Source organism: Apteryx rowi, unplaced genomic scaffold (assembly GCF_003343035.1).
Source record: "Apteryx rowi isolate R43461 unplaced genomic scaffold, aptRow1 scaffold_279, whole genome shotgun sequence".
Lineage (NCBI taxonomy): Eukaryota > Metazoa > Chordata > Aves > Apterygiformes > Apterygidae > Apteryx > Apteryx rowi.
The window spans coordinates 143,674-155,626 of record NW_020449185.1 but is presented as its reverse complement, the minus strand read 5'-3'; the positions used below and the strand labels follow the sequence as shown (position 1 = coordinate 155,626).

The 11,953-nt window shown below is 37.3% G+C and overlaps 1 protein-coding gene across 1 annotated transcript in view; it reads left to right on the top strand.

The window, feature by feature from the left end:
• Positions 1-9,634: 9,634 nt before the first annotated feature.
• The window catches only part of TM9SF3 (transmembrane 9 superfamily member 3), a 43,665-nt gene continuing 41,346 nt past the window's right edge, over positions 9,635-11,953 (top strand). Inside the window, exons 1-2 of the mRNA XM_026068696.1 lie at positions 9,635-9,670; positions 10,052-10,247. Of these exons, the coding sequence (XP_025924481.1) occupies positions 9,635-9,670; positions 10,052-10,247 (232 nt within the window). The remainder of the gene's footprint in view (positions 9,671-10,051; positions 10,248-11,953) is intronic.

The window sequence follows — 11,953 nt, the reverse complement described above, 5'->3', positions numbered from 1 at the left end:
AGCGGGCGCCGGCGCGGGGGCGCCGCCTTGGTGCAGGGAGGCCCGGGCTGTGTTTGCCCGCGCTCTGCCTGAGCGCCGGCTGCTTCCGGGAGGGCGTTAGCGGGCGAGCCGGGTCGAGGGGCTGCCCTTGCGCGCCCGCCGGAACGGGCTGCAGCGGGGCAGCTCCCGGCAGGGGAGCAAACGTGTCCTGGCGGGTGCGAACCGAGGGGCAGAGCAGGCCCGGGGGCTGCCTGGCGTGGGCGCGGACACGGGTCCCTACAGAAAATGCGTTCATAAAACGCTGTTGACTCGAGTGCCCGTCTGGTATTGAGTCGATAATTGTTCCCAAAAGCTTGCAATAGCTGGAAAAAATCTCCGCAGAGTAAGTGGTATTGCTTATTCAGTTTTTGATTTCACACCTAAGTGCTGTTTCCCATGATTTGGGGGTGGAAGGGTGGATGTTTGCRCTATAAGCTGAGATGGGATGTTGGAACAAGACTTGGTTGAAAACCTTCCGTGTTTCCTCAACAGTGGAATGGATTAGAGTGTGTCTGATTAAATACAGTATAAGTCTGTTAGAGCTTTTTTATATTCTTGGGCAACTTAGGTGATGAATGCTTGCTCAGTTTCTTRCTGTAGTTTTTCCAAGGTATGGCAGGCTTAAGAAGTGTTTTTAATAGAACAGATAAACAGATATTTTTTGCCTAAGCAATGCTTAATTAGAAAGCTGAATARTTCTATGCATTTATGAGGCTTTTGAAAACTGCTTAGGATTGTTTTTATTTTATTTGAAGCTGATGGATTTACTGCTGTTGCAGTTAATGACAGAAATGTTGAGCCAATATTGAGCAGGGAGCAGGTATTCTTTTAGCTGTCCTGGTTTGGTAGCTGAATCTGTTTTTTTAGAATCAAGTCTTTGCTGAGGTGAGACAGTTTTCAGCATAGCCTTGTATTTTTTTAAGGCTATTTGACTTGTGGGATTCCTAGTTATTCATTTAATATTGGTAGTCCTCTGGGGAGAAAAGTATTTTGTAAACCTGTCATGGAGTTTTAATAGTTTTCTCTTCAAAAGTGAATTCTTCTGGTGATTTTCAGGTCTTTTGAATAATTACCTAAACAATTACCAGTGGAAAAAAAAAATTTTTTTTGTTAAGACATGTTATTTTTTTGATTACTCAAATCTTTAAAATTGTAACTCTGTCTTTAAGGCTTATTATTCCAGTACACATGATGATCACTAGTAATACCATGTGATAGACTAGAAGGGGTTGACATAAGACAATTACCTTTATTTGGAAGGCTGTCTCCTTATTTAGATGTTTTGATACTATAATATTATACAGGTGATTGGAAGTAAGCATTAATCATGTAGATAAAATGTGAACAGTTTTTTTTTTTAAGTAGTACACTGAGTCCGATATTAAGACTTACGGAAATGCTCCTTCAATAAGTTTTCGGTTTTGAAACTGATGTGGTTGGAAGGTGAATCTTTCTGCATCCTTAATGTTTTGTTACATTTTGAAAACTCTGCTCACATTCTGGGAAGTGAAGGGGAAAAACAGTACACTGATTTAGGAATGCTTGTTTTGAGTAACTTTAGACCCTAAATCTTCACTGACTTTAAGACTGAGTCCTATTCATAGGAATAGTATGTATTATGCACTGCTATTCCCTTATTAATACTTCTACTGTGCAACTTCGTGTTCAAATGTATCTAGCTGTGTGGGGGTGAAGGAGTATCATTATATCTTGCCAGTTTTTTAGCTGCAGGTGTGTAGTATTTTACCTACATGCAACATGCACAGTATTTGAAAATACCGTATTTTGCTCAGTGTTAGCAAGTTAATTTTTAATTTGTTTCCTGCAACTATAATAACTACTACAAACTGGCTGTTAATGTTTTATTTTTATCTTTTGTTTTATAACAGTAGGACTGCATAAGCAAATATTATAAAAAGGTAATTGTGGGGAGAAAGGACTGAAAATCAAACTCTAGAATTACAAATATTAGTGTTTCTTGTGGCATTAGGTGTGGATAGGTTTATCAGATCAATAGGTAATGTTTTGAGAAAAAGAATATCCTAAATTTGAAGTGTCTGCATTTTCTTAGGGAAAGAACAGTATCAATGTGATCACAAGATGAGGATTTAGATATTTAAAATCAACAGTAAATGAAGAGAAATTGGGATTTGACATTTAAAATATTCATTATTAAAAAAACAACGCAGCAGCATAATTTCAGACAGTGACAGAACAATTTATCAGAAACGAACTGAAAACTTTTCTGCTGATTCCTTAACTTATTTTGTTCCTTCAAAGAGCGTTATGTACTTGCTTTTTGCCTGTGCTCTCATAATTGTACCATTTGACCGTTGGCTGTGGACTTACGGAAGTCATAGTATAGATGAGTTACAGGTTGCCTTATCACAATTTAATCTGATCTTACAGAAGCAGGGCGGTGTTTTAGGGTTGGTGCACCTGTGCCAGGTCCTTGCTCTCACGTTTTCTGTTGTTAGACTTGGTGGGGTTGAAGATAAAATAGACAAACAGTAAAAATACTCTGAAATACTGTGGTATTTCTGTTGCAGGGGAAAGAAAGGTTTAAGGAGTGGGTAGCATTTTAATTCTAATGCTGCTTTTAGTTATCAATGCTGAGTAAGTGTGGAAGTACATGACGGATGTTAAAAAATAAAACCTGCCTGTAATGGGTATCGGAATTTCTAATTCATAATATGATTGAGAAGAGTGTTTTTAATGGACTTCTAACCTGATGTAGTACATTAAAATATGAAACTTGATTAAAATTAGTACATAACAATACCATGAAATCTGTATGGTATCTGTAAAATGTCAGTTAGAGAAAGACTATAGAAAACACTTCAGGGCAGATAAAATACATCTTTTAATACAAAATTGTGTGCAGACAAGTAACCTAATTCCTTTTGGAGTTCTTGCAGTTACATTTTGAAGAGGTGAAGTAAATGTCACAGAAGCTGGACTTGGTACGCCTGAGCAGCCTCTCGCGTCTGGAAAGTGTAGAAGTAAAAGACTTGTTTGTACAACAGCGTGAACTGTGCTACTGGTACAGTTGTAGCCATGTTTTGACCAGGCCTAAAATTCAGCAAGAAATGTAGAGATGTTACTAGAAATAACCTGCTCTACCCAAATGAGAACATGAGGTTGAAATTAACAGTTAAATAGACTGTGGATATAAGCTGCAATAATTGAGCATTATCACAATGCTCAATAGACAGAATGTCCGTAAGATACTGGGGACTAGATACTTGCTGCTCCTGTTACTTCTTTACTATTTCCTGTCCCGCTTCTGCAGTTTTGCTCTGCCATTGAAAGATGTTAGACCTTTTTTCTATGAGATATATGTTGGTGTTTAAGGGACTACATTCTGGAAAGCTTCACTCCAAACTTTGGTTTGAATAAAGGAGTAGAATTACAAAGCGTCTGAAAGGAGTTATCTTGATTCGAAATTGTTTCGCTGAATTAACACTTAAGATATGGTAGTTGTAATGCTCTCTATCAGTGTCTCTGACGCATTTTGCAAAGTGTTTTTCATGGTTGAAAAAGAATACCAAAAACCTCTCCCCTACCAGTCTCGCATCCTTTTCTGCAGCCTTTTGCTTAATGACTTAATCTAGCCTTAATTGTCTTGTAGGGTAAATAGCTTATTTCCAGGGCTGCCATGCTAATTTCTACAGTTATAATATATAGTATAATATAATGTATACAGTTATTATAAAGAGAACATTAAATTGTGTTCCATTTCACATGAGTGTACTATGGGGTAACAGGAAGGAAAGATAGAGATATCCCGTGATAAAGATAGTCTCAATATTTTTATACTTGAATTATTTCTAAACCATAAAGATATATGGGGATGGTCTTTGCACTGAGCTTCAGAGTGGCACACAGACCTGTGTTCAGTAGTTGTCTGTATTGTCAGCTAATGGAAGTCCACACTCGGGCCTGTATCATTGTATATCCTTTTCATATCATTCATATAGGCTCTCTGAACTATATGCAGGATATTGTCCCTTTATATGAAGCAAAACCAGAAGAAATTAGCAGCGTGGAGGTTGCAGCATCTTACTCGTTCATCTCTTTTGACTCAGTGGCATCTGCTCAGCTGTCCTGTCAGTAACTATATTTTTAATAGAACACTGGTGTCCATCTTCTGGCATCTGAAAAACTGCCTTTGCACCATCTAATTCTGTGCAAAGTAGGCTGGAAAGAGAATGACGAACAAAAAGGAGTTTCTGAAATGGCTCTACCTCACTACAGCGAAATAACCATCCTTCGTACTAGGAAGATGATTGGTGTTTGTGTTCAAAATGGATAAATTTAAATTGCATTGATGCATAAGTGTAACTTTAAGTCATTCAAATAATCTGGAGTTTACTCTGCAGACTGTTACTTCAAATTATTTTACCATTTGGCATGTTATTTCATAGCTACTTGTAGTAATGAAGCCCCTGTTGCAGCCCTCAGTAGTTCTGATACAGCTGAAATAGGAATGTACTTGTTTCTTTTCTAAAAGTCCTATAGCAATGATGGGTCAAATAGTGACTCAAAACCTTTATCACTGTATATGTAATGAGAACAGGAAATTTCTATTTAGATTGTTAAGGGGCCAGCTACTCTAGATGAAGCAACTGTAGAATTTAACTCGCTAGACATTTGACGTGGATATTATTGGACATTGTAGCTGACTTTCTTTTGTTGCCTACCTTGATAGGGAGGTCTTGAAACTATTTTTTGTTTCATTTCTTTTTTATTTTTTTTCCTGGAATTTGGAGGAATCTGTCATTGAATCCAAGTATTTTGCTTGCTGATTATGTAGAAGAAGGGAAGAGGAAGAGAAGGAAAACATCACGCTCTTTCAGTTGTTTGCACAAGGAAGTTTTATATTGCTGTATWGCAGTTTTTAAAAGAGACCATTGGACTTCTTCATGTCATATTTTATTCTGTGCTGGTTTTGACTATGAGGTCTTGCTGACTTGACTGTTAAGGTTAACAGAAGTCAGTAGGATTTTGATTTGTTCTATTGCATTCAAAGCTCACAGGGTAAAACTGAGCAGTTGCTTATCAGCCAGTATCACAATAGGAAAAAGKAAAAATTCAGGATTCTGTTTTGTAATTTTGTCCAGTGTGTTTAAAGCTGATCACTTTCTAATGAAATGAGAATAGTTTTTCAGTATGTTTTTTTCTGCTGAGAATAAGAAATGGTGCTATTGAGCTGAAACTTGAGCCGAAACTTTCTTCCTATATTCTATGGCCCCTAGATCTCCACAGTCTGTAGGAGGCTCCAAATGCCCTGAAAGAATATATAAAGGAACATGCAGTAGTTGAAACCACTGCAAGACTGTTAATGAGTGGGCTGACCAAAATCTTACTGGAGCTGACAGAGTGTGCCTGACTGCCGTGGCCCTGTTGGAACCCGTCGCTCTTTAGCAATTTGTCTTATGTGATCTCTCTTTCACAGCGTGGACGTTTGCTGTAAGATCCCTTGTACATTAGCATTCTCCAAATCTAGAAATCCTCATATGGAGGTGACAGAAGAGGCCCAGAAGATACTGTAGTTCTTTATCTTGCCTCAATAAGAATTTTCTTCTGTAATTGTTTCACATTACCATTGGCTGTTGTTTGTTGTAAACACTTTGATACTGAGAAGGCAGTAATGCAAGAAAATACTTGAACTCTTTGACAGCACTGAGCTCCTTGCCACCAAATTACCCTACCAGTAAAAAAAAAAAAAAAAAGGGGTAGTAATACCAGCCTTTGATGTATCTTGTTCTTCCATCTTTTGACATTTTAAAGAGTGAAAAAGTGATACTGGGCTTCAGTGGGGTGCACCAAATGGTTTTGTGACTGCCCTGCCCCTTAGTTGTGCGGGACTCAGCAGCCAAGGCAAAGGTAAGTTTTATATGAAGGAAACTATAAAGAAGAAAGTTTTAAGAAATTGAATGAGRAGGGTTGGCAGAAATATACATTGCATAGAAAAATGAATATACAACTTTCTGATGTGGGAAAGCAACTGAGCTCCTCTCCACACTTACCAGAAGATAGAAAATAACTGCAGGCTGTGGTCAGCTTTGCTCTTCAGGCCCCAGGGCAAAATACGGCGTGACAGAGTCATGCTCACCTCTCGGTTCCAATCTGTAGATGTCTGAAGACTGCAAAGGGAGTAGAGGCAGCAATTAGAGGGTTTGCTTTGAGGAAATAGATGTCTTTCCCAAAGCTAATGAGAAGTTATACCATGTAACAGATTTCCAGGACGCTAGATCTTTGGGAGTCTGCTTCCTATTAGAAGCCATTCAGGCTGGTGTTTTCTGTCCAGTGAGAAGGGTTTACTGCCATTTGTGTGGGCAGTGCTATTCTGGAGAAGTACCTTTCGCCTCGTAGGTAGCAGTGACATGAATTTTCCTTCCAAAGGCAGCAAGTTTGACATAACTAGTAGCTGTATTGTTATGAGTGCACTTAACTGTTCAGTTCTAACATGTTCGCAGAAATGCAGATTTTTAGTGGYTTCTTTCTGTCCTTTCAAATTTGGTTTTCAGGGTGGTTTGTATGGCTTTCTGTCCTCAATTTTTGGAGTCATTTCTTCATAGGCTTTCTGTGTGAAGGGACTTTAAAGCCAATTTATATGTCACTATACTTTATTTCATTGCAGTCACAGCTCCAACAGTGCTTTTGCTCGCTGTAGTGGATAACAGTATACAACCTCTTGCAGGCCTGTGTTGGAAGAATGACATTTACATTGTAGTTAGTACTTCAAAGTGTGTTAATATGTCTGTGTATGTATTAGTAGTTATGGGAACATTTCTAAATTTAGAGAAATTTCTAAAGATTTTTAACACATCACTCTTTTTCTAAGGGCTTAAATAATGATAGGAACTTAACCAATTTGTGAAATTAAAAAAGGAAGCAGTTTCTTTGGCTTGCTGTAAATAAATTTTCCTGATACTTTTTAATGGTGTGAAGAAAGATAGTGACAGATGTCTCAGTTGCAAGGTTGTAACATTTTGCACGTAAATTTACAATAATCTGTGAATGTATGGCAGTGCGTAGATAAGAGAGAGTATCTCCCCACAGGGAATTGGTCTGAAAAGCTCCATTTAAGATACTGTTCTTGAAAATAGGGAATTCTCTTTCCAAAAGTGTTACGAATTGGTGAGGTGCAGGTCTTTGAATACTCTTTGTGTTAGGTTCTTCACTGTATGGGAATGTGATAGCAATCCAGAAATTATTTCTTACTGAAATGGTTGTAGCTTTCCTCTTCTGATTATATTGCTCTGTGAAGGCTTAGTTAGCCATTATAACATAGGATGTTTTGGATGCCTAAATCCCGGACTTTCTTGAACAAGGTAGAGATGTGTTCATTCTTGTATCTAGTGATTACTTCTGTATTTTTTTTTCCCTCTAGAGGAAAGTTCACTGCCTAMAACTAGACACTTCAGCTTCTAGGTTTGAAGACATGCTGTACTATACTGTTACCTGTCCTTGCACACTTTGTTTAAATGAAGTTATAGGTAACTGACAGGGAAACACTTTTAAACCTGAAAGTCCATCCATATAATTGAGAATGATCAAAATGCAACAAGTGTGTACTTAATGGATTGCAAATTGCTATAACTAGAGACSTGCTAATTATGAGTGAGGCATAGCCTGGTAGTGCCAAGGAACCCTGTTATTTTATATAGCAGTTCTGAACAGTTTTTCCTTTAGATATTTTGCTGTGATGGTTGTGAGAAAGGAGAAAGTAATAAAAACGGAGTGAATTCTTTGGTTATGTTTGGTTTGGTCCCTTTTCTCTCCAGTGCAGATTTGATGGCATCTTGGAGTCAATGGGGAAAAAAATGCATCCTTTTGCTGTCATATTTCTCTTCTCCCTTGTATTGAATTAGATTCGAGGAGGCCTGGAAAGAGGTCTAAGCATCATGCAGATAAGAGACAGGCAAAGACCAAAGTTATTTTTGCAGCTGATGTAATTATAATGTAGTTGCATAATTAGATCTGAACAAGAAACAAGATTTTGAATAATGTGCTCTCTTTCAGTAGTTGTATGTATAGAGGTATGTTCTTCCTCTCACTTGAAGGTGATCTGTCATAGTTCCAAAAAATGTAGACGTCCCAACTCAGTRTGAAGGAAGTCACAAACAAGTAGCTAAGTAAAACAGTAGGCAACCCGTTCTTTTTTCAGTCACTAAGACAAGTTCACAAGTCTAGGAATGTTGTCATAATCCATTCCTGAAGGTTGTATGGAGGTATAGCTTGGTTTATGTGAAAGCTGCTGCATTAGAAGAAATAATGCTAAACTGGGGTATCAACAGGTTAAGATCATTTTGAGAAAGGGCTGAAAATATTCTGTAGCTAATAGAGGAAGGAACAAAAGACAGGCTAGGCATGGCAGAATAGAAAGAAGTAAGGACCAATTTGTTCCTTGCTGCTTTGGCGAGAGCTGGAGGCGGTGTGGTAGTGAGGATTGTGCTACCTGCTTCTGCTGCTGAGGGGCCGGAACTGTAATTTTTTTCTCTCTCAACTTTCTTTGGACGTTAGACAGCTGTGCCGCACTGGTATAACCTTCTTGGCTGCTGGCAGAGAGAAGGAATGTCTACTTTCTCTTGCTGTGTTGTTTACTTTGCTTCCTCATTGATGGTTTTTACCCTTCAGAGTGGTTCCAGAGTGTGTGCTCCTTTCTCAGGCAGGTTTGTGAAACTGATAAGTATTTGATCTTTGCTGCTGCTCAGAGTGAAATTTTCCTGTTGGAGATAGCTCAGGTAAGATGCAGGAAAGACCCTTGTGCAACAATGTAAACAAAGGAGATTAGGCTCCTACTTGAAGTGACATGTCGAGATAAAGGGATTAAAATACCTCCTAAAACATGCTTATTTAAATCCATGAATTTAACTTTCGAACACCTCATATCAAGTTTTATGCATTCCACATGTAGCTAATCATTTCTGAGTTAACCTGTCAGTTAACCCTGTTAACCTTTTACGTCATCCAGATACATTCAGATATAGTGCAAATAATGATTTCGGGTCAGTTCATTCTTCTGAATTCAGGCAATACTTGTATACTGATGGACAAACAGGTCTAAAGACTGTGTTTGTTAAAAGTTATACAGGCTTGAAAAAAAAGTTTTTGGCTCCTAGCCGAGGACTAAGTTTTGCTGGCTGACAGCAGCTGTGGAAAGTTCAAGGGTGAATGTTCCTCCAAAGAATTTGATGGCAACCACCAGACTTTTTGCTATTCTGGTTTTTCGCTGTGAGAATGTTGGAAATACATCAAAATGCAGCCCTTCTGTCTGACGTTTTTGTCTCTTGGCTACTGTAGGTATGCCACAGTTGAATTTTAGTACTCTCTGTAAGGCATTGCTTTCTTCTGGGAATTTTGAATGTAAAAGGTCGCTCTTGCTTTGGACCGTTACAGAAAGAGTTGCATTTTAGGAAAATACAATATACCTGTGATCACTGGAACTAAGGAAGCCTCACTTCCTACAGACTTTGAATCCTGTTTGATTGATTTATAATGGTGTCTAAAACAATATAAACTCATGTCTTTCGAATGATTGGCTCATCTGTAAGATCTCTCTCACGGGCAATTGTCTGATTTGTTTGATAAGATCTTGTCTAACAAGATGTTAGTTCATGGTATTTCCTTCCTCTCAGTGGAGGTACTTGCAGAGTTTTGCTTTTAGCTGGAGTGCATTTTCACAAAATTTGCAAAAACATTGTTGAGACTTCTGCTTTTTTTCCACTTCTGTTGTTTCTTCTGCTGCTTTATCTAATTTCCATGACCAGTCCTCCTCTTGTGTTACTTCAGTGATAGACTCTAAGAAACTGTATGATCAGCTAAAACATTTTTCGTAGGAAGGCAGGCTGAAAATCTTGTCTTAGAACCCCTGCCACCTAAAAGGCAGAAACACCAGACTGTCTTTAAATGTAACTGCTGCTTATGATTAAACACTCCTGCCTCGCTAGTTAATATGAATGAGAGATACTCTTCGTTTAATTCTCCTGGGCTTCTCATCTAACTCAGTAACTTTATCTTTCAGTACCAAGATAAAGAAGAAGTTGTTTTATGGATGAATACAGTAGGACCTTACCACAATCGCCAAGAGACATACAAATACTTCTCTCTTCCTTTCTGTGTGGGATCRAAAAAAAGTATCAGCCATTACCATGAAACCCTAGGAGAAGCGCTTCAAGGAGTTGAATTGGAATTCAGTGGCCTTGACATAAAATTTAAAGGTAAGCAATTGAAAGCGCGTTTGGTCACTTTTTTTTCTTAATTAGAAGAAATGAAAGTTTACTTCTGCCAGCTACTGAGTATTTTTCATACTGTTGCTTGAAACTCTCTGTACAGTTACCTAATACAGMTGACTTTTAAATATGCTAAGCTTTCATGTATATGTCCCTTAAGAAAGATGTTTGCAGTGGATATATACTCCTGAAAACTGATTATCATTACTTTTTGTAGAGTAAAACTGAGCTTTCTGAGTATTGAGTGATTAAAGTATATTTGCCAGCCAAAATCTTTGACCCATAACACGTGTGTCATATCTGTAGTGTGTGCTGAATGATTGCTCAAATCAGTAAATAATATTACATGGAAACATCAATAGAATGAACATTTCTTTTTTTATAATGTGGGAAGTAGTCACTAAGATGTGTAACTCTATCCACATCTTCTCTCAGAAAGTCTTACCATAAAATGATGAAGTGATTTTTTTTTAATATGAAAACTTGTTTCATAGAATATGGCATATGTTTATTTTGATAATGTTTTAAAAAACCTGAGTCTGTTTCATTAGAGTAAATCTATTTGTATGTGAATGTTATGTTTGTGAAAAATGAGATGTAGTTGAAGGTGGTGAAAGTATTTGACCATTTTTCAGATCTCTTGCAACCCCAAAATGTACACTCTGTAATTATCAATTATGAAGATGTAATTTTTTTCTGTGATGTTGAATATTTGCAGATCCTCTGTAGTTAGAACAAGTAGCAAGTGCTCAACATCTCAAAGTAGTACCCTAAGACAATATTATTGTATTCATTGTATTCTTTTCTCTCCTGTCTAGTTTTGAATGTTCTGTAGTTTAAATTCTTTTGCTTTTTAATGAAGTTATTAAAATGCACTGTACAAAAAGCAGCTTTTTTTTTTTATAAGAATTCAGAATGAAAACACTGCTGCTCTTAATTTGCTTTTATGTATGTTACTCCAACCTTTATTTTTTTCCAATTTTGGATGTCATAAATATGAATAAAGCCAAAGAAATGACTTAAAGTTAACAAGTAAGTTTTGATTCCTGTACGTGAAGTGAATAGAAATCAACTTTAAAGCAGATGATGAGCAAAGGAAAATGCATACCTCAGTGGTAGGAGGTGGGCAACTTATTCTGGCTGATGGGAGAATGGGCCTTTGAATGCTTGATGAACCACATGTTAATGTGTCTTAGTATTATTTGGTAATATAAAAAAAAGTCATACAGCTGTAAGCCATCTTGGGAACATATGTTTCATATTCTTAGTATTACTCCATGCCTTTTCTGAAAGATGATTAAAATAAAATTAGAGGAAATTTATGTGAATTTATAATTTCAAGAAGTTGCAAGAGGTGCAATTTTTATACACATCTCCCTACTTCATAAGTAGCAAGTTTGGGGGTTTAATTTGACAAATTTCTATGATTTTCCTTTCAACTACTGTAATAGCTAGTATGTGTATGCTTGGTTAGAAATTCTTTGTGTTCTTTTAAAATATACATGGCTCTTTTTGCTGAGGAAGCTCTCTGTTTGAGAAGCAAAGCTATCGAGGTCAGTAGAATGAAGCTTTTAGCAGCCAGAATATTTCTAAGAGTTGTGAAAGAAAGTACTATACCAAATATAAATACAGATAGCATTGCATCTTACATCTGCTGTCAGATACTAATATCTAATAGAGTTAAGCCTAGTCAG